This window comes from Oryx dammah, unplaced genomic scaffold (assembly GCF_014754425.2).
Source record: "Oryx dammah isolate SB20612 unplaced genomic scaffold, SCBI_Odam_1.1 HiC_scaffold_21, whole genome shotgun sequence".
In the NCBI taxonomy this organism is placed as follows: Eukaryota; Metazoa; Chordata; class Mammalia; order Artiodactyla; family Bovidae; genus Oryx; species Oryx dammah.
The window spans coordinates 26,099,289-26,126,478 of record NW_024070205.1 but is presented as its reverse complement, the minus strand read 5'-3'; the positions used below and the strand labels follow the sequence as shown (position 1 = coordinate 26,126,478).

The 27,190-nt window shown below is 42.3% G+C and overlaps 1 protein-coding gene across 3 annotated transcripts in view; it reads right to left on the bottom strand.

The window, feature by feature from the left end:
- Positions 1-85: 85 nt before the first annotated feature.
- The window catches only part of AADACL3 (arylacetamide deacetylase like 3), a 77,952-nt gene continuing 50,847 nt past the window's right edge, over positions 86-27,190 (bottom strand). For 2 of the 3 annotated variants that reach the window (XM_040263966.1, XM_040263967.1), the window contains 4 exons: positions 12,065-12,198; positions 7,149-7,365; positions 5,363-5,426; positions 86-4,222 (listed from right to left, as the gene is read on the bottom strand). In XM_040263966.1, the coding sequence (XP_040119900.1) occupies positions 3,448-4,222; positions 5,363-5,426; positions 7,149-7,365; positions 12,065-12,198 (1,190 nt within the window). In that variant the 3' untranslated portion in view covers positions 86-3,447. Of the gene's footprint in view, positions 4,223-5,362; positions 5,427-7,148; positions 7,366-12,064; positions 13,801-27,190 lie in introns of those variants that run through there. The other variant, XM_040263965.1, reaches the window with a different exon arrangement.

Sequence of the window (27,190 nt, the reverse complement as noted above, 5' to 3'; positions counted from 1 at the left end):
GGGAGACAGGGTTTAGAGCCAGACAGGCAGGGAGGTCCTGGGTGGAGGTGAGAAGTACCCTGAGGAAGACACCATTTTTTTTTTCACTTTGCCCTAAGATCTTGTCCTCAACTTCATTCTGACAAAAGAAAACAAATTTGGTTACAACACATTATCTTTTATCTGATGGCACTTGCCGTGGGCAAACTGGCAGATCTTTGCAGGGAAATCCTGGGAACTTACTGAGAAAACATTCCTGGAGTGTCTGGGCTTAAAGGTGGCTCCATCTTCCCTGGGCCGAGTTAGCAGGGCATGCCAGCTGTCCATTCCCAAATGGGTCTATGGTTACCTATTCCAAAGCCATTTTGATTTAGAGAAAGCTAAAGTCAAGAAAGCAAAAAAAAATTTAAAAAGCTCATGGCAAAAAGACTTGACACTATCAATCTGCCTCAGATCAGAGGGTAGCTAACACCCCGCTGGATGGGAAATGACTCACATAAGGTCATGTAACTCAGTCATGTCTCTCATTTTAATTCTGAATGATAGGGAAGAAACAAGCTAATGGGCTACAGGGCTTGGCAGAAAGGGTTTGCTGTTTGACCAGAGCTGCTATGCTCAGTGTCCCACCAACTACAAGACCTTGGGTAAACTACTGAATCAGCTCACCTTGAGCCTGACTAGAAAGGGTCAGGAAATGAGTGTTGTTAATATCTCTGGGCCTTAGTTTTCTTATGTGTAAAATGGGCTTAAGAGTACACACTTTGTAGAATTCACATGTACATGTAGTGAAGGGTGGGGCAGGGCAGGATAGCATAGCTGGTGTATTAAGAGCGAAGATGATGGCTTGCTGAATGAGGGGCCACCAGCCTCTCACATAGGGTCATCAGGGAGCTCCCCTGACATCCAAACTCTCTCTTTGAGGAAGTGAACACCTAGGGGTCATTTCAATTGAAAGTACAACTTCAATACACTCACACGAAGGAGGTAAAGTCACAATATTTATTATTTACAGACCCCAGAAATGGGGGGTGTGTGTGCAATGAGCAGGGGCAGGGAGGGAAGTCCTCTGTTCCAGGTCATGAGTGAGCAGGAGATGAAAAACAGGACAGCAAGCAAGCACCTCTTTCTTCTAAGGTGTTGGGGTGGAGGTCACTAACTTTTCACAGGATCAACTCTAAAATGGTTATTCTAAAAGATGACGAAGGAAAAGCAGGAACTTGTGGTGGGAATCCTAAGCATGGGTCTTTATCATAATGTCCAGAGTCTGGATGTGAGCAGAGCTATCATACCATGAAATGCCTAGGCAGCAACCCAGCATAGCTGTTTTTCATCATAGTGAGGTGGCAAATTTAAACAGCCCTGTATGCAGCCTAGCATGCAGAGGACTTTCAGTGAACATTCATTCCTACCCCTTTTCCATTCCCTGAGCCTCAGGAACAGGTTGCAGGAAGGACAGCCATGAAGCATAAAGGAGAAGAGAGGAGTATCATGTCCTCAGATCAAACCAACCATTGTGGGCGAAAGGGCTTCATCTCTCCCACAGACTGCAGAAGGAAGCAGGCTCAGAAATAAGCCCACTCAGCCTCTTCCATACCCTAGTGGAAGTGGGTGAAAGGGTAACCCACTATCTTCACTGGACACCATCTTCCTGTGGCTCACCCAAATTTCCAGAAGGTCAGCTCACTTCCCTCCACCTATCTCCAGAGCTGGGGGTGAACCAAGGCCACAATACAGGCCCAAGGTCACCAATCAGTTCAGAGACCTGTCTCAAAGCGGACAATTCACTAAAAGCTATGTGCTGTTAGTGATTCCTAACTCTCCAACAAAGCTGGTCTTTCTGCTGTGAATGAACCAAGAAGTCATCCAGTGGGATTCTCTCTGCCCCACATGTCAGCCTGAACATTCACCTGAATGCAACTTAAGGGAAGACATGGGGCCCTTTGTGCAGTAGACTTTGTGCAGGTCCTTTGGTTTTTGGCCTATAAAAGCCACTGGCCAGTCAGGAGCAGAGCCTCCTGAGGACCAGGTGGGGCCAGCCTGAGAGCTTGGGCTATCCCTTTCAAAGGAATTTTTATTCCTAAGTGGCAAGTGGTCAACTTGCCCAGTGGTGCTTGACATCTCTTGCCACTTCCAAGGACCTTCACTCAGGCTTCAGTTGGTCTTCTACAGCAGAGTAAGTGTTGACGTGAGGGAGAACTCATCCATCCCCCATGCCCATCCAAGCACCAGATGGAGTTGACCCCACCCTCCACTCCAAGGAGGGCATGGGACTTGGGCCTGGTCAGTCATAACCTTCCATGTTCTTGGTTTTAGCAACTGGATATACCACTCAGAAAACCAACAGAGCCATCAAATTGCAGTGTGATTTCTGCTGGGACTGCTGAGAATTAAGTAAGTTCATTATAATGAACTTGACTATGGGAAAAGACAAGTCAAATCTAGAGAGGGGAAGATGAAGTTCATAAGCACAGACTATAGTAAAGAGAACGTAGCTGGAGATACTGTTTGAGTTCCTGAATCAAACCATGACTAATTTATCCTTGCAATTTGTAGTTACATTAGCCAATACATTCTCTTTGATTTAGGCCAGTTTGAGCCGGTTCTGTCCCTTAAAGTAGTGATAGTTCTCACTAACATATCTTCAGTTCTTTGGGCCCTCCTTTGATTTCTACTGTGGACATGGTTGAGTTTGATCAGATTTCATCTTCATAGGTCTCTGGCTTGGGACTTAGCTTCCCTCTGGACTCTGCTCCTTGAACACATATAATATTGCTTAAGAGCCCTTGGCTGAAAGCCTGACTTTGACTCCAAGAGCTCCAGTCTGTCTTTATCTACCACTAAGTGTCAACCACCATGGAAAACCTACTCAATCCATCTTCACTCTTCCAGTCCAGGCAGTTGAGACTGAGCTCAGAGACAGAGAAAGGGCAGGGAAAATGTCACCATGTACCCAGAGGAGAAAGATGAAACCAGTTTCTGCACCACCACCCAGCACTAGGACATCAGGACCCCTGCCTCTGAGCCAGATTGGAAGAGGCCCATGATATTGCACGTGATGCTCCCAGCTTATTCCAAGGCCCAGACAAGTAGACACTCCTATTGCCCACAGCCTGGATCAGCCTGGGCAGCCTGAACTCTCCCTCAAGGAGGCCATGAATGGTCTTTACTTGTTCATTCCCTTTTGCAAATGGTCACTTAAGAATGTCAGCTCGATTTTTCCCTGATAGTAATCATGGATCATGGACAGAGAGCCCACCCTTTCCCTAAACCTGTTTCTTCTGCTGTTCTCCTTTTAGACATCACAGACATGCATTCTAGGATTCCAGAACCTGATGTAAGATGACACGGTAACCTCCACACTCTCCCCAGCCCTACCCAGCATCACCTACATGAACACAGGGACCCTTGATGAGAACCAGATGATGGCAGAATCCATACTTTTGCAAATGCAGCAGGAAGGAAAGATGGTCACAGCCCCTTTATGAAATGAGCCACAGCATCCAGAATCCTTGAGGAGCAGGGGAAGTAAAAGAAGCTCATGTCAATGGTGGTCAACACTCCGTGAAAACCATCCTCCATGTGGTGCCAAGTTACTCTAACCCCCAGGTCCTCCAACCTCTTCTTGTACAACAGCGAATCGTCCCGAAGTACATCATACTCACAGCTCACGATGCAAGCTTCAGGGAGCCGAGACACTACTTCATCGTCTGCAATCAAGGGTGAGTTCATCACATCTAGAATGATTTTTGTCTCCAGATAGGCAGCCTCATTCAGGGGCTCACGGGACATAGGCAGGTAACCTCTCTTCTTAAACTTGTCTGGGATGTTTTCTGCACCCAACCACTTCCTGTACTTTTCCCAGACTTCCTCAGGCAAGTGGGTGCCTTTCAATACAGCACTTCTCCAGGAGTGGCTGATGTTCAAGTAACCACACAAACAATACAAGGTCAAATTCTGGCTGAGCAGTGGAATGTTTTTGTTCTGCTGATAGGAAGGGGACTGGAAATCCAGGCTCTGGAGAACGGAATAGATGAGGATCTGAGCACGAATCTTGGGGAGATCAGAACGGTCCACAAACTTTTGACAAAGAATCGCTGCCACGGCCCCGCCCACACTGTCACCACAGACTACGACCCGGGCTGGATCCACCCCATATGTATTCAAGGACTTCAAGAAGTGTATTGTACCCACCATGCAGTCTGTTACTATCACTGGAAACCTATGCTTAGGCATCATGCGGTATCTGAAAAGGAATCAAGGAATACGGTTTACACTCACCACTCCTACAGGGCCTAAAACACCTGTGTCTAACATCCTTCTGCCCATATTTCTTCTATAAAGTTCTTTTTCTGAGGCTTGAGAAGGTGAAGTCAAAGTAGAAGGCTTAAATGAGATGACAGACAAAGCCTTCAATGCCCAGGCACATAGGCTCAGAAATGCCTGAGGACTGACTTCTGTCAATTTTACTTACTTCACTGGCTATATCCCCACCAAGATGTTGGCAGTGGATATCTCTTCCTGGCATGTGCATTTAAATGAAACTGCAGGAACAGCTTCACATCAGAAGGAACCACCCAGGCCCTGGATGATGGCAGGAGACCCAGGGAGGGTCTCTTCAGGTGTCTCTGTGCCCTGTTGAGGTTCCAGGTCATGTGGTGACTCGCCCAGATCAGTTAGGAGAGACAGTGGCATTTTCATTTTTCCTGCTTCCTTCAGTGGGTCTCACCAGGGTGGACCTCCCTCTCTGGAGCACTTGGAAATGATGTGGCAGTGTCTGAGATTGCCCTGGTTACAGTGCAGGGCATTGTGTGCATTTGGTGGAGGGAGGTACTCAGTGTGTAGAAGGTGCAGGGCTGTTCTGCTTCACATACAGTATTCCACCCAGACATGCACTGGTAGTGAAGCTCTGCCCTGGATGTACTTTGCAAAGACCACCCCCTATCCCGTTTCCAGATGATGCAATGCTCTAAATGCATCCTCGCTGGTGGCTCAGCTGGTAAGGAATCTGCCTGCAATGCAGGAGACCTGGGTTTGATCCCTGAGTTGGGAAGATCCCCTGGAGAAGGGAAAGGCTACCCACTCCAGTATTCTGGCCTGGAGAATTCCATGGACTGTATAGTCCATGGAGTGGCACAGAGTTGGACATGACTGAGAGACTTTCACTTTCAAGGGCCACCCGCAGGAGGAATGCCCCATCTCTGCTTCTCCCTGCTTCTCCCTTCCTCTCTCTCTTCCCTGCCCTCCTGCTCACCATCATCTCACAGCCCATCCTGTGCTCCTGGCATCCCTCAACACCAGCCTGCCACAGACTCCTGGCTCCCTCCCCTTTATTGCCCCTGGGGCTCCTGGAATTCCAGCATCTTCGCATCCTTGCTTTACTCACCCAACTGCTAGAACCACTGCATCACTCTTCTTGCACAAGTTACAGCATATGCCATGGTGTGTTTCTAAAAAATAAAAGGTTTGAAACATTCAAGCTAGGGAGGTTAGCGGGCTCCTCACCTGACCCTTCTTAAGGACAACCTCAGTGGTCAAAGGGCTGGGTTGCCTCTAACAAGATTTTGTAGATTCTCCTCCAGCTGTAGTCAGCCTTCCTCTCTACTTTCTCACTCTCCTCTGTCGAGCTGTCTCAACAGCTTTCTCTAAGACTCACCTCCACCCCACACCTGCAACCCTATCGATTCTACAGTGCATTCATAGCATCTGAGATGTCTGGCTATGGAGTACAGTAGTTCAGTGGGTGAGCTATGGATTCAGACCTGAGTTCAGATCCCAAGTTTTCCTCCTTTTAGCTTGACCTAAAGTTGTACCGGGTGGATCCCTTCACCTCCCTGAGGCTTCATTTCCTCTTCTGTAAAATGGATATAATGACAGTGATAGGGTTGTTGGGGACTTAGATGAGATGGTTTTCAATATATATTAGGTGCAGACAAATACTGTTTGATTCCACTTACATGAGTTACGTAGAATATAGAATAGTCAAATTCATAGTCAGAAAGTACAGTGGTAGATGCCAGGGTCCAGTGGGGTGTTGGGAAGAGAAATGAGGGCTGTGTTTAATGGGGACAGAGATTCAGTTTAGGAAGGTAAAAAATTCAGGAAATAGATGATGGTGAGAGTTGTACAACAATGTGGATGTATTTAGTGCCACTGAACTGTACCAATAAATATGTTTTATATTATGTGGCTTTTACCACAATTTAAAAAAATTTACAAAAAAGACTATGTATCTACACAGATTCTATAGTATCTGCCATGTAAATATTAATAATGTCAACAAATAAATATTGGCTTATTATCATTGATTATGCAAACCAAAACAAAACCACAGTTGTATTAAATCCCTTATTCTCAAAGTCTACAGCAAAGGGACCCTGGCATTCCACAGATCAAGAAGTACTATGTAAAGGTGGTTTTTCTCTCTAATTTTTCCACAATGGAAAAAATTAAGATATATAACATTGACCCAATTTTGCGTTCATTTCCCCCCCTCACGAATTTTCCTCTGCTCTTTAGTTCTCCTGTCTGTCTGTACCAGAAATTTGTCTCAAGCAATACCTACTGTGAAACACACTTGTGTTTTCATTGTTTTTAATCCTTATTTACAACTAAATAGAGGTGGTGGTCACACATTTGAATGTCCTAAATACCACCGAATTGTACACTTTAAAATGGTGAATTTTATGTTGTATGAATTGTTTGTGTGTGTGTGTATGTGTGTGTGTATATATATATATATATATAGAGAGAGAGAGAGAGAGAGAGAGAAAGTGAAGTCACTCAGTCATGTCTGACTCTTTGTGACCCCATGGACTTTAGCCTACCAGGCTCCTCTGACCATGGAATTTTCCAGGCAAGAGTACTGGCATTGCCATTTCCTTCTCCAGGGGATGTTCCCAACCCAGGGATCAAACCTGGGTTTCCCGCATTACAGGCAGACGCTTTTCCATCTGAGCCACCAGAGAAATCCTTAATATAGATGTATGGTATATATACCTATGTATATGATCTGGGCCTCAGTAACTGTCCTGGTATCCCCTGGTCATAATAGCAGCTTTGAGACCCCGGGAAGATGATAGGAGTGCCACCTCCTGCTGAAAGGTGTGTCCACCTGGCTGTGCTCTTGGACATCATACTCCAGGCAAGGGATCTAAGGAAAGGACTCTTACTCAGGCTCCCTATGATGCCCCCGCCACCATGGAAGAACACAATGCCAGGCCTGAGACTGCTTGTGGATGCCTTGGGCTGGTACAGCTTCACGGGGATCGTCCCAAACCGGAGGTCCTTGACCACCACATCTGGATGCTTCCTTAGTGGCGGCAGATCGTGAACAAAACGGACAAACTGGGGCATAGAGCAGATTCTCAGTTTCTCAAAAATCATCCCCTGTTGGTGAGAGAAAGGGAAATGGGATGAGAAGCGTTTCAGAGTGTGCTGTGCCAGGGCTCTACCACCACAGTGCCCTCTGCAGAGTGGCTGAAGACTGGACCACAAGCCTGCACGTCTCCTACTGTGCCTCCATCACCTGCAGAAAATCCATCCTCACCGAGACCCTCACTGCTCCAGTACCAGCACCTCTCAATCCTCTCTCTTCAGACACCTAGCCCCACAAACCAGGCTCTGGTCACCCCTCAAGGGACCCTGGAAAGGCTCCTACCTCAGCCTGCACGTGTGATCTCTTCCCAGGGAGGCCTTTCTGGACCATTCTAGTCATCATGGCCATCCTAAGCACCTGCTGCTATTTTAAAGAGTGATAATTAAGCAGAAGATATTAAGAAGTGGTGGCAAGAATACACAGAACAACTATACAAGAAAGATCTTCACGACCCAGATAATCACGATGGTGTGATCACTCACCTAGAGCCAGACTTCCTGGAATGTGAAGTCAAGTGGGCCTTAGAAAGCATCACTATGAACAAAGCTAGTGGAGGTGATGAAATTCCAGTTGAGCTCTTTCAAATCCTGAAAGATGATGTTGTGAAAGTGCGGCACTCAATATGCCAGCACATTTGGAAAACTCAGCAGTGGCCACAGGACCGGAAAAGGTCAGTTTTCATTCCAATGCCAAAGAAAGGCAATGCCAAAGAATGCTCAAACTACCACACAATTGCACTCATCTCACACGCTAGTAAAGTAATGCTCGAAATTCTCCAAGCCAGGCTTCAGTAATATGTGAACCGTGAACTTCCAGATATGTTCAAGCTGGTTTTAGAAGAGGCAGAGGAACCAGAGATCAAGTTGCCAACATCCGCTAGATCATGGAAATAGCAAGAGAGTTCCAGAAAAACATCTATTTTTGCTTTATTGACTATGCCAAAGCCTTTGACTGTGTGGATCACAATAAACTGTGGAAAATTCTGAAAGAGATGGGAATACCAGAGCACCTGACCTGCCTCTTGAGAAACCTATATGCAGGTCAGGAAGCAACAGTTAGAACTGGATATGGAACAACAGACTGGTTTCAAATAGGAAAAGGAGTATGTCAAGGCTGTATATTGTCACCCTGCTTATTTAACTTCTATGCAGAGTACATCATGAGAAATGCTGGGCTGGAGGAAGTACAGCCTGGAATCAAGATTGCCAGGAGAAATATCAATAACCTCAGATATGCAGATGACACCACCCTTATGGCAGAAAATGAAGAGGAACTAAATAGCCTCTTGATGAAAGTGAAAGAGGAGAGTGAAAAAGTTGGCTTAAAGCTCAACATTCAGAAAACGAAGATCATGACATCTGGTCCCATCACTTCATGGGAAATAGAAGGGGAAACAGTGGAAACAGTGTCAGACTTTATTTTGGGGGGCTCCAAAATCACTGCAGATGGTGACTGCAGCCATGAAATTAAAAGACGCTTACTCCTTGGAAGAAAAGTTATGACCAACCTAGATAGCATATTGAAAAGCAGAGACATTACTTTGCCAACAAAGGTCCGTCTAGTCAAGGCTATGGTTTTTCCTGTGGTCAGGTATGGATGTGAGAGTTGGACTGTGAAGAAAGCTGAGTGCCAAAGAATTGATGCTTTTGAACTGTGGTGTTGGAGAAGACTCTTGAGAGTCCCTTGGACTGCAAGGAGATCCAACCAGTCCATTCTGAAGGAGATCAGCCCTGGGATTTCTTTGGAGGGAATGATGCTGAAGCTGAAACTCTAGTACTTTGGCCACCTCATGTGAAGAGTTGACTCATTGGAAAAGACTCTGATGCTGGGAGGGATTGGGGGCAGGAGGAGAAGGGGACGACAGAGGATGAGATGGCTGGATGGCATCACTGACTTGATGGACATGAGTCTGAGTGAACTCCGGGAGCTGGAGATGGACAAGGAGGCCTGGCATGCTGCGATTCATGGGGTTGCAAAGAGTCGGACACGACTGAACGACTGAACTGAACCGAATTGCATAGTGGTTGTTTTTTTAAAGGGATGGTGGGGCAGAGGAGGTCTTATTTTTTAGAGATACCTAGAGAAATATTTTTAGATAAAAAGAATATGATATCTAGGATCTACTTATGAGGAAATGGGAATGAGGGAAAACATAGGGGCACAGATGAAGTAAGATTGGTTGGGAATCAATAATCATGAATAATATGAGTTGAATGTCTAGTGGCTTCTTTATACTAGTCTGTCTCCTTGGGTTATGTCTGTAAGTTTGCATGATAAAAAATATAAACAAGTAATGTGGGCTCTCTCCCAATCACTCTCTTTCTAGTGGTTTCTTATCCTTTCTGTACCAAGAGCATTCAGGCTTTTAGCAAAGTTTGTGGCCTTTTCACAGAATACATTTGAATATATAAAAATAAAATACATAGGATTATTATATTTTACTGAAATATAGTTATCAAAATATTAGAGTAAATGTATGCTATAACAATGTACCTTCAGTACTTCCTTATTAGCATACTAAATATAAGATCTAGTGGCTGGTCTAATACTATCATAATTTCAAAAGAACAAGGTACGCATGCAATTGTTTGCAATCTGCTATGCCTGTAATAGGCTCTGAGAATATCTGTGATTCCTCTTGCTGACAAAGTTGAGGGTTCTGCTGTCCCAGTGGTGATTTGTTCCCTTCATGCATGATGGAAGGAAATACCACATTTGCATTAGAGGTTAAGTGAAAATGGGGCAATTTCCACCCCATCCAAACTCATGGACTCTTTGCATTCTGTTACCCTTGAGGGTTCTAGGAACTCCAGGTTACTCTACTATAGCCCTACTGTTTTACTCTCCTCACAGCACCTGCCACTTTGTCATTTGGTTTATTTGCAGCAAGTTTGCTTATTTATTGCTGACTCCCCACCCAGCACTGCCATGAGTGTTCAGACTGCCTGCAAGTCACCTCTGTCTGGGGCTTTATTTCTCTCACCTATTACTAATCCTCAGAGCTGGAAAAGGAGAATGACACATAGCAGTTACACAACTTTGTAGAAAAAAAATCAAAAAATAGCAATAAGGCTAATATTTATGGACAGTTTACTCTGTACTGGGCACATAAAATCCACTCTGAGTAGATTAACTCATTACGTACCCACCAAGCGCTATGAAGCTGGGTCTATTACTTTCCCTGATCCTGCAGATGAGGAAATTGAGTCACTGTATTTGGAAACCCAAAGTGTAGACTATGAGAGTCAAGGCCAGGAAAACCACAGGACTGAAGCATCCCATCTCGTACAAGCTGACCCTGCTGCTACTGCTAAGTTGCTTGAGTCGTATCCGACTCTGTGCGACCCCAGAGACGGCAGCCCACCAGGCTCCCACGTTCCTGGGATTCTCCAGGCAAGAACACTGGAGTGGGTTGCCATTTCCATGGGTTGCATTTCCTTCTCCAATGCATGAAAGCGAAAAGTGAAAGTAAAGTCGCTCAGTCATGTCTGACTCCTAGGGACCCCATGGACTGCAGCCTACCAGGCTCCTCCACCCATGGGATTTGCCAGGCAAGAGTACTGGAGTGGGGTGCCATTGCCATTGCTTTCTCCATATAGGTAAGAAAATTGGCCCCTGAGTTCTCCTCCATCAAGGTTACATTGAGAACAAGTGCTTGCCATCACTTTTCATGAAGTAAAAGACTAAAATGTATCTTCTGTATTCAATCTCCATCAGCCCTCTGAAAAATCACAGCAAATCCTAATTGGCAATATTTACACAATCCTCACCATGATATAATTACAAGTATTTGATTAAATTATACAAACCAGCAACAATGAGCAGAATCTATGTTACAGAAAGAGTTTTCCATCTCTCAAAAGCAACAAAATATTTTTCTAAAAAGTCACATTCTGGAGTTGCACTCATCTCTGCTCATTTACTCACCTGCTGCATCTCTTTATTTTGTGGTTGGCTGGTTCTAGGCAGCAGGTAACCAACACGGGCCCCAAATTCAGAACAATTATCCCTGTCTTCACCACTCCACAGAATGGTGGATGCCATGGAGAAAATAAGTCAGGAGGTGGGGTGGAATTTCTCTGTTATCTGAGGAAGTGAATCATTTTTGGAATGTTGTGGCTCTTAGCCTAAGCCAGCTTGAAAAACATCAGGAAGAGGTTAAGAACCATGTTATCCAATAGAAAATCTTCAGGTTTGGTAATACGCTGTCAGCCTCCACAGCCATGATGTGACTGTCAATTTAACTGAAAGCTACTGGTATGTCCTTTTTCTAGTTAGTGTTGGTTGCTCAGTCATATCTGACTCTTTGAGACCCCGTGAACTGTAGCCCACCAGGCTCTTCTGTCCGTGGGATTCTCCAGGCAAGAATATCGGAATGGGTAGCCACTCCCTTCTCTAGGGGAGCTTCCCAACCCAAGGATTGAACCCAGGTCTCCTGCACTGGCAGGAGGATTCTTTACTGTCTAAATCACCAGGGCAGCCCTTTGTTTTCCTAATCTGCTCTTAATTCTCTGGAAAGAAAGTGAAGTTGCTCAGTCATGCCCGACTCTCTGCAACCCCATGGACTGCAAAGGCCTGTCAGGCTCCTCCTTCCATGGGATTTTCCAGGCAAGAGACCTGAAGTGGGTTGCCATTTCCTTCTCCAGGGGATCTTCCTGACCCAGGGATATTATTCTCTGGAGGAGGGGACAAACAAAACACAAAACTCACCCATGTTATCAAAAGCTGGAAGATGCAGTTGAAGACCCACAGTCTCACTGGATGGCTGATGGCAGCAGGGATGTCTGTGGTGAGGAAGTGGTTGCTGACAACCCATAGTCCGACACCCATGGAGGCCACGCAAGCTGTAGCAAGGAGCAGGAGGAGGAACGAGATCAACATCCTGCTGTTTCTACCATGGGGGAGGCCAAGAGGAGACTGTGCTCAGGACAGGACCATTTGACACAGCTGGGAGATGGCAGATGTGCTCCACTTATACACCACCACCTGCACTCTCCACCTTCCCATATCTTGCAAGCATTGGTCCAGCCAGGTGAGTCACAAACTCAGGTGAGGGCCTGGTTCTAGGACAGGGCCCATACAGAGGAGAATGTGGCTTGTGCAACCTGACCCAGCTGGAAAGAAGAGCTCAAAAGTCCCAGCTTGCATCTAGCACTGCTACTAGAAATGGCCTTGGCTAAGTGACTGCAAGGAGATCAAACCAATCAGTTCTAAAGGAAATCAGCTCTGAAGATTCACTGGAAGAACTGATGCTGAAGCTGAAGATCCAATACTTTGGCCACCTGATATGAAGAGCCAACTCATTGGAAAAGACCCTGATGCTTGGAAAGACTGAAGGCAAATGAGAAGAGGGCAGCAGAGGATGAGACAGTTGGATGGCATCACTGACTCAATGGACATGAGTTCGAGCAAACTCTGAGAGATAGTGAAGAACAGCAGAGCCTAACATGCTGCAGTCCGTGAGGCTGCAAAGAGTCAGACACAACTTAGAGGCTGAACAATAACAAAGTGACCGTGGACATCACACACACTGTTCCTTCCACCAACACTCTGACCTCATCACCACCTCCTAATTCCACTCTGCACTTACTAATCCTCAACCTGCCAGAGGCCCCAGGGCCTTGGCACTTACTATTCCCTGTGCAACATTCTTCCCTGAAACTTCCACTGGCCTCAATCGCTCCCCTACTGTGAGTCTCTGCTCAAATGTCACCTTCTGAGTGAGGCCAAACCTGGCCACCTTATTTAACATTGTAAGTCCCCACCAGTATTCCTATACCCACCCTGGCCCACCTGCATACTCTGTTGCTATGGCCTTTATCATTGTCTGGGATACCACATGCTTCACTTGTTCACGTATTACCTTGAATGTAACCTCTGTGAGGACAGGAATTTTTGTTTTGTTCCTTGCTTTCTCCTCAACAGCTAGATCAGGGTTTGGTACTTAGTGTGTGCTCAGCAATGTCTACTGAGTGAAAGAATGAACAAGCATTGTCCTTTTCATCATAAAGCAGAGGAAAAAAAAAAAAAAACTGACCCTATTTCCAGACTGGGTCAGAGATTGATATCAGCATCCACAATCTTCCATAAAAACACAGTCCCTCATCCTCTGTAATAATGATGATGTCTGCCATTTCTCCCACCTCCCCCACCCTCATGTCAGGGCAGTGGTTTTTAAACAAGGGGACTTTATCCCACCCCCCTGGGCACATCTGGTCATGTCTAGAGACATTTTTGGTTTTTGCCACTCCATGGGGTGGGGACTGGCACTGACATCTTGCAGGTGGACCCCAGAGATGTTGGGGTCAGTGCACAGATATTGTACAGTGCACAGAATGGTCCCCAGAACAAGGAATTTTCTGGTCCAATGTATCAATAGTATTGAGGTTGAAAAACCCTGAGTTAGTAAGACTTGGATTTGTATCCTGCTGAATGCCAGCATTCTGATCATCAGCAAGTTATACTCTCTGATCCCCCATTTCCAAATCTGTAAAATGGGAAGGATAATAATAGTACCCCCAAGGAGTTGCTGGGTGGAACAAAGGCACTGTGTCTGTAAGCACCTAGCCTGAGCCTGGGTGTTTTGTTGTTCAGTTGCTAAGTCATGTCCCACTCTTTGTGACCCCAAGAACTGCAGCACTCCAGGCTTCCCTGTCCTTCACTATTTCCCAGGGTTTGCTCAAATTCATGTCCACTGAGTCAGTGATGCCATCCAACCATCTCATTCTCGGTCATCCCCTTCTCCTTGGTGTGGTAACACTCAATACATTTCAGAGAGCAAGGCTGAGACACGGTCTATAACAAAAGACAAAATAGGGCATTATATAATGATAAAGGGATCAATACAAAAAGAGGAATATCATTCATTAACATATATGCACCTAATATAGCCAATAATTAAGCAAATATTTACAGACATAAAGGAAGAAACTGATGATGATATTATAAGATTAGGGGACTTTAACAGCCAACTTACATCAATGGACAGATCACCCAGACAGAAGATCAATAAGGAAGCAGTGAGACATAAATTGAAGTTGAAATGAATGTCTACAGGACATTCCAACCAAAAACAGAACACACATTCTTTTCAAGTACATATAGAACATTTTCTAGAACAGATCACATACTAGGGGGAAAAAACCAAGACTTAACAAATTTAAGATGATAGAAATTACATTAAGTATTTTTCTGAACACAAAACTGGAAATCAAATACAGGAAGAAAATGGGGAAATTGCAAACATGTAGAGAATAAACCATATGCTACTAAAAAATGTGATCTTAGAGAAAATGCTTTTTCACTGTTGAGCATGATGTTAGCTTTGTTATAAATAGGCTTTATTATGTTAAGGTATGTTCCAATTACACCAACTTTGTAGAGAGGTTTTTACCATTAATGGAGGATGAATTTTGTCAAACGTTTTTTCCTATATCTATTGACATGATCGTGTGATTTTTATTAATGTTGTGTGGTGTGTCACACTGACTGATTTGCAAGTACTGAACCATCTTCATATCCTTGGAATAAATCTTATTTGATCCTAATGCATAGTTCTTTCAGTGCATTGTTAAATTTGATTTGCTAACATTTTGTTGAGCAGTTTGCATCTATGCTTGTCAGGGATATTGGCCTATAAATTTTTGTGTGTGTATCTTTGGTTTTGGTATTTGGGTAACCAACCTAGATAGCGTATTGAAAAGCGGAGACATTACTTTGCCAGCAAAGGTCCATCTAGTCAAGGCTATGGTTTTTCCTGTGGTCATGTATGGATGTGAGAGTTGGACTGTGAAGAAGGCTGAGTGCTGAAGAATTGATGCTTTTGAACTGTGGTGTTGGAGAAGACTCTTGAGAGTCCCTTGGACCCCAGTCCATTCTGAAGGAGATCAACCCTGGGATTTCTTTGGAGGGAATGATGCTGAGGCTGAAACTCCAGTACTTTGGCCACCTCATGCGAAGAGTTGACTCATTGGAAAAGACTCTGATGCTGGGAGGGATTGGGGGAAGGAGGAGAAGGGGACGACAGAGGATGAGATGGCTGGATGGCATCACTGACGCAATGGATGTGAGTCTGAGTTAACTCCGGGAGTTGGTGATGGACAGGGAGGCCTGGCGTGCTGCGATTCATGGGGTCGCAAACAGGCGGACACAACTGAGCGACTGAACTGAACTGAACTGAACTGAACTGAACTGAATGCTGGCCTCATAGAATGAGTTTGGAAGCATTCACTCCCTTGATGTTAACTCTTTAAATATTGGTAAAGTTCACCCGTGAAGCTTTCTGGTCTTTGACTTTAGCTTATTGATAGTTGCTAAATTACTCATTCAGTTTCATTATTATTAACTGGTCTACTCAGATTTTTCTGTTTTTCCTGATTCAGTCTTGGAAGATGATATGTTTCTTCTAAATAGCCCAATTTGTTGTCATATAACTGTTCTCAGTATTTTCTTATGATTGTTTGCATTTCTGTGATATTGGTTGTAACTTCTCCTCTCACTTCTAATTTTATTCATTTCGGTCCTCTCTCTTTTGTTCTGGTGCATCACCATTTCTTTTCTCTTGTTTCTATCTTTCTCCAGGCACTTCTCAACATCTGAAATATTGCATATTTCTACATATTCACTTGCTATGTCTCATCCATGAAATTAAAAGACACTTGTTCCTTGGAAGAAAAGTTATGACCAATCTAGATAGCATATTAAAAAGCAGAGACATTACTTTGCCAACAAAGGTCTGTCTAGTCAAAGCTATGGTTTTTCCAGTAGTCATGTAAGGATGTGAGAGCTGGACTATAAAGAAAGCTGAGCACCGAAGAACTGATGCTTTTGAACTGTGGTGTTGGAGAAGACTCTTGAGAGTCCCTTGGACAGCAAGGAGATCCAACCAGTCCACCCTAAAGGAAATCAGTCCTAAATAGTCATTGGAAGGACTGATGCTGAAGCTGAAACTCTAATACTTTGGCCACCTGATGCAAAGAGCTGACTCATTTGAAAAGACCCTGATGCTGGGAAAGATTGAAGGCAGGAGGAGAAGGGGATGTCAGAGGATGAGATTTTTGGATGGCATCACCAACTCAATGGACAAGAGTTGGAATAAACTCTTGGAGTTGGTGATGGACAGGGAGGCCTGGCGTACTGCAGTCCATGGGGTCACAAAGAGTCGGACAAGACTGAGCAACTGAACTGAATTGACGTCTCATCAGAATTATCCAGTGACTTCCCTCCTCACCCTTAAGAAAAGCCAAACTAATTACAGTGGCTGAGAAAACTACCATGAACGGTTTCTGTTACCCCACTGACCTCTTTTCATCCTATTTATCTCTTCAGTCACTCTGCCAGTCACACTGGGCTCCTTGTTGCTCCTTAAAGGCATCAGGCTGCTTCATGCCATAGAGCCTTTGTACTTGCTCTTCCCTCTGTTCATTAGGTTCATCTCACAGATATCTGCATGGCTAACACTCTCATTTCTTTCAGAACTTATGATCAGATAGGTCTTCCTTAACTATCCTATTTGTAATTCCATCAATTCCCCTCTGCAGCAGAACTCCTCATTCTCTTTTTACTGCCTAGCGAATATCACCTTTTATCATACCATGCATTTATTTATCTCATTTACTCCATGAATACTGTAAGTTTCATGAAAACAGGGGTTTTTGACTCACTTAAAATCATGTAAAGTGTCTCAATAAACAGTGGTTGAATGAATGAACAGAAGACTGAAAAATAGGAAATGCAAAGGCAAAGATGTAAGGGATTTTAAGAAAAGATCAAAATTCTAATTTGGCCTGGTTCCTTCTGAGATGCCTGATTGCATTGCTACAGTATTGTGGATACAGTGGTGTGGCATTCCTACCTTAGATGCTAACTCAGTGCTGACTTTGCTAAAGGGAAGGAACCATTACATTTTTGCATGGTGGTAACGACTAACTTTCCCTCTCTCTACCAGATAATGTTGTTTTGAGCCTTCACCACCACCAAAGGATCACTTCCAGATTTCTCAGCTGGGCTTTTCCCTTTGACAACCCATGGGATTCTACTCCTACAGAGTTATGCATTTCCTAATTGCTGTTCATTGTCACATAACAGGGATTTGGAGGCAGAGGAAAGGGAAGTCAAAGTTTCAGTTAATGACCTCTGTTGCTTTGGAGTGTAGGAGGCAAAATTATCTGTTGAGAGAGGGTTGAGCTAGGATAGAGATAATGAAATATGAACCATCACTGATGAGACTGGGAAAGATGACTGATAACAGGAAAGAGAGTGGTTGAGCAGGATAAATGTGTTTGGGAAAAACACAGTATTTAAGATATTTGAAGTAGGTTTTAGAAAAATGCATCATTTGTGGTTTAAAATTTAAATGATTAACAAAATACATTTAAAATTTCATCCTCACCAATATCTTTGAAAATGTATATGTAGTACATATATAGGACTTCCCTGGTGGCTCAGATGGTAAAACATCAGTCTACAATGTTGGAGACCCGGGTTCAATCCCTGGGTTGGGAAGGTCCCCTGGAGAAGGAAATGGCAATCCACTCCAGTACTATTGCCTGGAAAATTCCATGGAATATTACTCAGTCATAAAAAAGAATGAATTTGAGTCCATTCTAGTGAGGTGGATGAACCTAGAGCCTATCATACAGAGTGAAGTAAGTTAGAATTAGAAAAACAAATATAGTATGTTTATATATATATATATATATATATATGGAATCTAGAAAAATGATATTGATGAACCTATTTGCAAGGAAGGAATGGAGACACAGTTGTAGAGAATGGACTAGTGGACACAGAGGGGAGGGAGAGAGTGGGATGAATGGAGAAAGTAGCATCAGCACACATACACTATCGTGTGTAAAATGGATAGCTGGTAAGAAGTTGCCATATAACAAAGGGAGCCCAATCTGGTGCTCTGTGATGGCCAAGATGGGTAGGATCGGGGGGAGGGGACGGAGGCTCAAGAGGGAGGTGATATATGTATAATTATGGCTGATGCATGTTGTTGGATGGCAGAAACCAACAGAACATTGTAAAAATTAAAAAATATAAAATGCATGCTAAATATTAATATATATTTTTTCATACCAAAATACTTTAATGGGATATCCAATCCTTGCAAAGATAAGGAAGCAAGAATATGTACATAAAACTGTTAACCTTTCAGAACGCAATTCAGCTATATGTACCACAAGACTTAAAAATGCTTTATACCATGAATATTAGTAGTAACTATTAGGTTGGTGCAAAAGTACTTGCGATTTTGCAGGGTTGAAATTTGCCATTTGCTATTGGAATATATTCTTAAATAAATGTGGTTATGTTATACATCTTTTTAATGCACACTTCTCATTTTATATTCTTTTGTTAATGACTTATTACTTGCTATTTATTTTAAATTTATTTGAGACTATAGAAAAGATGTTAGATAAAAAGCAAATTCCAGTGATTTTTTTTTATTTGAGTTCAAAATGGGTTATAGCAGCAGAGACAAGTCGCAACATGAACAATGCACTTGGCCCACGAACTGCTAATGAACACATAATGTAGCGGTGGTTCAAAAAGTTTTGCAAAGGAGACAAGGGCCTTGAAGAAGAGGAGCATAGTGACCAGTCATTGGAAGTTGAAAACAACCAATTGAAAGGATCAGTGAAGCTGATCCTCTTAGAACTACAGGAGAAGCTACTGAAAAACTCAGTGTCAACCATTCCATGGTCATTCAGCATTTGAAGCAAATTGAAAAGGTGATAAAGCTTGATAACTGGGTGCCTCATGATCTGACCAAAAGTCAAAAAACCTGTCATTTTCAAGTGTCATCTTATCTTATTCTATGCAATAACAGCAAACCATTTCTTGATCAAATCATGACATGTGATGAAAATTGGATTTTCCACGACAACTGGCGATGACCAAGATCAGTGGTTGCACCAAGAAGAAGCTCCAAGGCATTTGCCTAAACCAAACTTACACCAAAAAAAGATCATGGTCACTGCTTCATGGTCTGCTGCCCATCTGATCCACTACAGCTTTCAGAATCCAAGTGAAACCATTGCATCTGAGAAGTACGCTCAGCAAATCAATGAGATGAACCAAAAACTGCAATGCCTGCATCTGGCATTGGTCAACAGAAAGGGCCCAATTCTCCATGACAACACCCAACTGCACATCACATAACACATGCTTCAAAAGTTAAACAAATTGAGCTACAAAGTTTTGCCTCATCTGTCATATTCAGTCAACCTATTGTCAACTGACTACCACTTCTTCAAGCATCTTGACAACTTCTTGCAGTGAAAATACTTTACAACCAGCAGGATGCAGAAAATGTTTTTCAGGAGTTTGTTGAATCCTGAAGCATGGATTTTCATGCTACAGGAATATATAAACTTATTTCATGTTGGCAAAAGTCTGTTGATTATAATGGTTCCTATTTTGATTAATAAAGATGTGTGTGAGTCTTTATTGTTATAATGATTTAAAATTCATGGTTCAAAGCTGTAATTACTTTTTCATCAACCTAATAAATATGCTCTGGGTCCTTTGGCCCAGTAATTACACATATTAAAAAATGTATTAAGGAAATGTTGCAAAATACTAAAGAAAATTGCCTTATATATCAAGACAATTGCTGTAGCACTTTTATAGCATTAAAATATTGGAAAACAACATAAGTATACAGCAACAAATAAATAATTAAAAGGATAGGAATTATGATGCACACTTTAAAAATTATATCTAAAAGAACTACAAAAATGATTATACTGTAATATGAAAGAATAAAGGTAGAGTGAAAACAAACTATTCTAAAACACAATCATAACTTACAAAAAGGAAACAATACAACATTAAATACAGTTGTATATTAGAGAAGAGGTGAGAAGATTCTTTCTTCTTCATATGACAACTAAAGAACAAACTTCAGGGCTATAACAAATTTAATATAATCTGGGCAATTTGTTCAGTTCAATAAGCAAATATTGAGACCTAATAAATGCTAGGCAGTACCCGAGGTTCTATTGTGTATAAATGGCTGTTTGTGGTACTACTGAAGAATTTCAAAAGGAAAACATGTGTTTCAAACATGAGACATTTGAGTCTTGACAAGAAAGGAAGGAAAAAAGGAGAGATAGAGGCAGAGAGGGAAGGAAAAGAGAAAGGTAGAAAGTAGAAGTATTTTATTGAGCTATCCTAGAGTTACAATATAGTTCTGCACTTCCTCAAAAATGCCATCATCCAAAGAAGCAAAGAATATACAGTGAAGGAAAGACAGTCTCTTCAATAAATAGTTTTAAGAAAACTGGACAGCCACAGGCAAAAAAGAAAAAAAGAAAGAAACTAGATCACTACTTCACACCATAAACAGAAATCAACTAAAAATGGATTAAAGGCTTGAATGTAAGAACCAAAACTACAAAACTCCTAGAAGAACACATAGGCTGTATGCTCTTTGATGTCAGTCTTTGCAATATCTTTCTAAATGCGTCTCCTCAAGCAAGGGAAACAAAAACAAAATTAAACAAATGGGGCTATACTAAACTAAAAAGCTTCTGCACAACAAAATGAGAAGACAACCTACCAAACAGAAGAAGATATTCACAAACTACATATCTAATAAGGGATTAATATCCAAAATACATAAAGAAATCATACAACTCAACAACTAAAGAGCAAACATTATCCGAAGGGTTGAGGACCTGAACAGGCATTTTTCCAAAGAAGACATACAGTTGACCAACAAGCACATGAAACGACATTTAACATCACTAGCTATCAGAGAAATACAAATCAAAACCACAGTGAGATACCAACTGACCCATATTAGAATGGCTATTACCAAAAAGACAAGCTATAACAAGTGTTGGTGATGATGTGAAGATAAGGGAACCCTTGTACACTGTTGATAGGAATGTAAATTGATGCAGCCACTATGGGAAAAAGTGTGGAGGTTCCTCAAAAAATTAAGAATAGAACTACCATATGATCCAGTTACCCCCCAAACAAGGTATTTATCCAAGAATATGAAAACACCAGGTGGCACTAATGGTAAAGAAACTGCTTGCCAATGCAAGAGACATAATAGACACAAGTGCAATTTCTGGGTTGAGAAGATTCCCCTGAAAGAAGGCATGGCAACCCACTCCAGTATTCTTACCTGGAGAATCTCATAGACCAAAGGATCTGGTGGGCTATGCTCCATAGGATTGCAAAGAGTCAGACACAACTGAAGCAATTTAGCATGTAGCATGAAAACACCAGTTTGAAAAGATACATGAATGCACCCTTATGTTCATCACATTATGTATGATTGCTGAGATATGAAAATAACTGAAGTTCCCATTAATGAATGAACAGATGAAGAAGCATATGTGTATCTACTCAATCATTTAATTGTATCCTACTCTTTGTGACCCAATGGACTATAGCCTGCCAGTCCTCTGTTCATGGAATTTTCCAGGCAAGAATACTGGAGTGAGTTACCATTTCCTACTCCTGGGGATCTTTCCAACCCAGGAATCGAACCCATGTCTCCTGCATTGCAGGCATTGGCAGACGGATTCTTTATCACTAGCGTCACCAGAGAAAAACTGCAAGATACCATTTTTATGGCTGAGTAGTACTTCATTGTGTGTGTGTGTGTGTGTGTACATATATATATATATATATATATATACATATATGCATGTATGAAGTCATATATATAAACACACACACAATGGATTACTGCTGCTGCTGCTGCTGCTAAGTAGCTTCAGTAGTGTCCAACTCTGTGTGACCCCATAGACAGCAGCCTGCCAGGCTCCCCCATCCCTGGGATTCTCCAGGCAAGAATACTGGAATGGATTGCCATTTCCTTCTCCAATGCATGAAAGTGAAAAGTGAAAGTGAAGTTGCTCAGTCGTGTCTGACTCTTAGCGACCCCATGGACTGCAGCCTACCAGGCTCTGCTGTCCATGGGATTTTCCAGGCAAGAGTACTGGAGTGAGGTGCCATTGCCTTCTTGGAATGATGGAGTACTACTCAGCCATAAAAACAATGAAAGCTTACCATTTGCAATAACATGAATGGACCTTGAGAGCATTATGCTAAGTGAAATAAATCTGATGCACAAAGACATATAATGTCACTCATATGTATAATATTATATAAAAATGAATAAAAATAATAAAAATAAATGGACAAACCAAACCAAACAAAAAGAAATGCATAAATATAGAGATTAGAGTAGTGGTTACCAGAGGTAAAGGGAGGATGTGGAGGGTGAAATGGGTAAAGAGGTCAACTATATGGTGATAGATGAAAATTATACTGTATACAGAAGTAGAAATATAATAGTGCTATACTGTATACAGAGGTAGAAATATTAATGTTGACTATATGAAACATATAATGTTACATAAATCAGTACTACCTAAATTTAAAAAAATCTAATTTTTAAAATAATTTTTAAAATGCCATCATCACCTGCAGTCATGAAATCATTCCCCAAATAAATGTCATCAGTGATATACTAGTTCTAGACACCATTTCTCCAACGATATTTGTTTCAAATCTACAGATAGGTTTCCATTCACATGATTGTTTAAGGATAGGGAAGTAACACTAGCACTCAAAATTAAAATCAGAAAAATAAAAACATAAAAAATAAATAGACCCAATTTGGAGAAAATATGGAAATCCTAAAAAATCAACCCACCTTATTGATCAAAAATGCTCATAATTATTCAAAACTAACTCAATATACTCAAAAATAATGTTTAACACATTTCTATTTATACTTATAGTCATATACTTTTCATTTTATGTCACTTATTATTAATACTAAATAATTGCTGTTGTTGTTGTTCAGTCTCTAAGTCATGTCCAACCCTTTACAACCCCATGGACTGTAGCACCCCAGGCTTGCCCATCCTTTACTATCTCCTGGAGTTTGCTCAAACTCATGTCCATTAAATCGGTGATGCCATCCAACCATCTCATTCTCTGTTCATTTTCTGTTGCCCCCTTCTCCTGCCCTCAACCTTTCTCAGCATCAGGGTCTTTTCCAATGGGTGAGCTCTTCACCTCAGGTGACCAAACTATTGGAGCTTCAGCTTCAGCATCAGTCCTTCCAATGGACATTCAGGGTGGATTTTCTTTTAGTATTGCTAGTTTGATCTCCCTGCTGTCCAAGGGACTCTCAAGAGTCTTCTCCTGCACTACAATTCGAAAGGATCAATTCTTTGGCACTCAGCCTTCTTTATGGTCAAATCACACATCTGTACATGACCACTGGAAGATAATAGCTTTGACTACACAAACCTTTGCTGGCAAAGTGATGTCTTTTTATTTTTAATATGTCATCTAGGTTTGTAGGAATCAGCGAACTAAAATGGACTGGAATGGGTGAATTTCACTCAGATGACCATTATATCTACTACTGCGGGCAGGAATCCCACAGAAGAAATGGAGTAGCCATCATGGTCAACAAGAGAGTCTGAAATGCAGTACTTGGATGCAATCTCAAAAATGACAGAATGATCTCTGTTCGTTTCCAAGGCAAACCATTCAATATCACAGTAATCCAAGTCTATGCCCCAACCAGTAATGCTGAAGAAGCTGAAGTTCAATGATTCTATGAAGACCTACAAGACCTTTTAGAACTAACACCCCCAAAAGAAGTCCTTTTCATTATAGGGGACTGGAATGCAAAAGTAGGAAGTCAAGAAACACCTGGAGTAACAGGCAAATTTGGCCTTGGAATATGAAATGAAGCAGGGCAAAGACTAATAGAGTTTTGCCAAGAAAATGCACAGGTCATAGCAAACACCCTCTTCCAACAACACAAGAGAAGACTCTACACATGGACATCACCAGAGGGTCAACACTGAAATCAGATTGATTATATTCTCTGCAGCCAAAGGTGGAGAAGCTCTATACAGTCAACAAAAACAAGACCAGGAGCTGACTGTGGCTCAGATCATGAACTCCTTATTACCAAATTCAGACTTAATTGAAGAAAGTAGGGAAAACCGCTAGACCATTCAGATATGACCTAAATCAGATCCCTTATGATTATACAGTGGAAGTGAGAAATAGATTTAAGGGCGTAGATCTGATAGATAGAGTGCCTGATGAACTATGGAATGAGGTTCGTGACATTGTACAGGAGACAGGGATCAAGACCATCCCCATGGAAAAGAAATGCAAGAAAGCAAAGTGGCTGTCTGGGGAGGCCTTACAAATAGCTGTGAAAAGAAGAGAAGCAAAAAGCAAAGGAGAAAAGGAAAGATATAAGCATCTGAATGCAGAGTTCCAAAGAATAGCAAGAAGAGATAAGAAAGCCTTCTTCAGTGATCAATGCAAAGAAATAGAGGAAAAGAACAGAATGGGAAAGACTAGAGATCTCTTCAAGAAAATTAGAGATACCAAGGGAACATTTCATGCAAAGATGGGCTCGATAAAGGACAGAAATGGCATGGACCTAACAGAAGCAGAAGATATTAAGAAGCGATGGCAAGAATACACAGAAGAACTATACAAAAAAGATCTTCATGACCCAGATAATCACGATGGTGTGATCACTCATCTAGACCCAGACATCCTGGAATGTGAAGTCAAGTGAGCCTTAGGAAGCATCACTACGAACAAAGCTAGTGGAGGTGATGGAATTCCAGTTGATCTCACTCAAATCCTGAAAGATGATGCCATGAAAGTGCTGCACTCAATATGCCAGCACATTTGGAAAACTCAGCAGTGGCTATAGGACTGGAAAAGTTCAGTTTTCATTCCAATGCCAAAGAATGCTCAAACTACCGCACAAGTGCACTCATCTCACATGCTAGCAAAGTAATCCTCAAAATTCTCCAAGCCAGGCTTCAGCAATATGTGAACCATGAACTTCCTGATATTCAAGCTGGTTTTCGAAAAGGCAGAGGAACCAGAGATCAAATTGCCAACATCTGCTGGATCATGGAAAAAGCAAGAGAGTGCCAGAAAAAAACATCTATTTCTGCTTTATTGACTATGCCAAAGCCTTTGACTGTGTGGATCACAATAAACTCTGGAAAATTCTGAAAAAGATGGGGATACCAGAACACCTGACTTGCCTCTTAAGAAATCTGTATGCAGGTCAGGAAGCAACAGTTAGAACTGGACATGGAACAACAGACTGGTTCCAAATAGGAAAAGGAGTGTGTCAAGGCTGTATATTGTCACCCTGCTTATTTAACTTCTATGCAGAGTACATCATGAGAAACACTGGGCTGGAAGAAACACAAGCTGGAATCAAGATTGCTGGGAGAAATATCAATAACCTCAGATATGCAGATGACACCACCTTATGGCAGAAAGTGAAGAGGAGCTAAAAAGCCTCTTGATGAAAGTGAAGAGGAGAGCGAAAAAGTTGGCTTGAAGCTCAACATTCAGAAAATGAAGATCATGGCATCTGGTCCCATCACTTCATGGGAAATAGATGGGGAAACAGTGGGAAACAGTGTCAGACTTTATTTTGGGGGGCTCCAAAATCACTGCATAGGTGACTGCAGCCATGAAAGATGCTTACTCCTTGGAAGAAAAGTTATGACCAACCTAGATAGTGTATTCAAAAGCAGAGACATTACTTTGCCGACTAAGGTCTGTCTAGTCAAGGCTATGGTTTTTCCTATGGTCATGTATAGATGTGAGAGTTGGACTGTGAAGAAGGCTGAGTGCTGAAGAATTGATGCTTTTGACTGTGGTGTTGGAGAAGACTCTTGAGAGTCCCTTGGACTGCAAGGAGATCCAACCAGTCCATTCTGAAGGAGATCAACCCTGGGATTTCTTTGGAAGGAATGATGCTAAAAGCTGAAACTCCAGTACTTTGGCCACCTCATGTGAAGAGTTGACTCATTGGAAAAGACTCTGATGCTGGGAGGGATTGGGGGTAGGAGGAGAAGAGGACAACCGAGGATAAGATGGCTGGATGGCATCACGGACTCAATGGACGTGAGTCTGAGTGAACTCCGGGAGATGGTGGTGGACAGGGAGGCATGCGTGCTGCGATTCATGGGGTCGCAAAGAGTCAGACACGACTGAGCGACTGAAATGAACTGAACTGAACTGACTAGACGGACCTTAGTCAGCAAATATCTCTGGTTTTGAATATACTATCTAGGTTGGTCATAACTTTTCTTCCAAGGAGTAAGCGTCTTTTAATTTCATGGCTGCAGTCACCATCTGCAGTGATTTTGGAGCCCAAAAAAATAGTCTGACACTTTTCCCACTGTTTCCCCATCTATTTCCCATGAAGTGATGGGACCGGATGCCATGATCTTCGTTTTCTGAATGTTGAGCTTTAAGCCAACTTTTTCACTCTGCTCTTTCACTTTCATCAAGAGGCTTTTTAGCTCCTCTTCACTTTCTGCCATAAAGGTGGTGTCATCTGCATATCTGAAGTTATTGATATTTCTCCCAGCAATCTTGATTCCAGCTTGTGTTTCTTCCAGTCCAACGTTTCTCATGATGTACTCTGCATAGAAGTTAAATAAGCAGGGTGACAATATACAGCCTTGACACACTCCTTTTCCTATTTGGAACCAGTCTGTTGTTCCATGTCCAGTTCTAACTGTTGCTTCCTGACCTGCATACAGATTTCTCAAGAGGCTCGTCAGGTGGTCTGGTATTCCCATCTCTCTCAGAATTTTCCAGAGTTTATTGTGATCCACAGTCAAAGGCTTTGGCATAGTCAATAAACCAGAAATAGATGTTTTTCTGGAACTCTCTTGCTTTTTCCATGATCCAGCAGATGTTGGCAATTTGATCTCTGGTTCCTCTGCCTTTTCTAAAACCAGCTTGAACATCAGGGAGTTCACGGTTCACATTTTG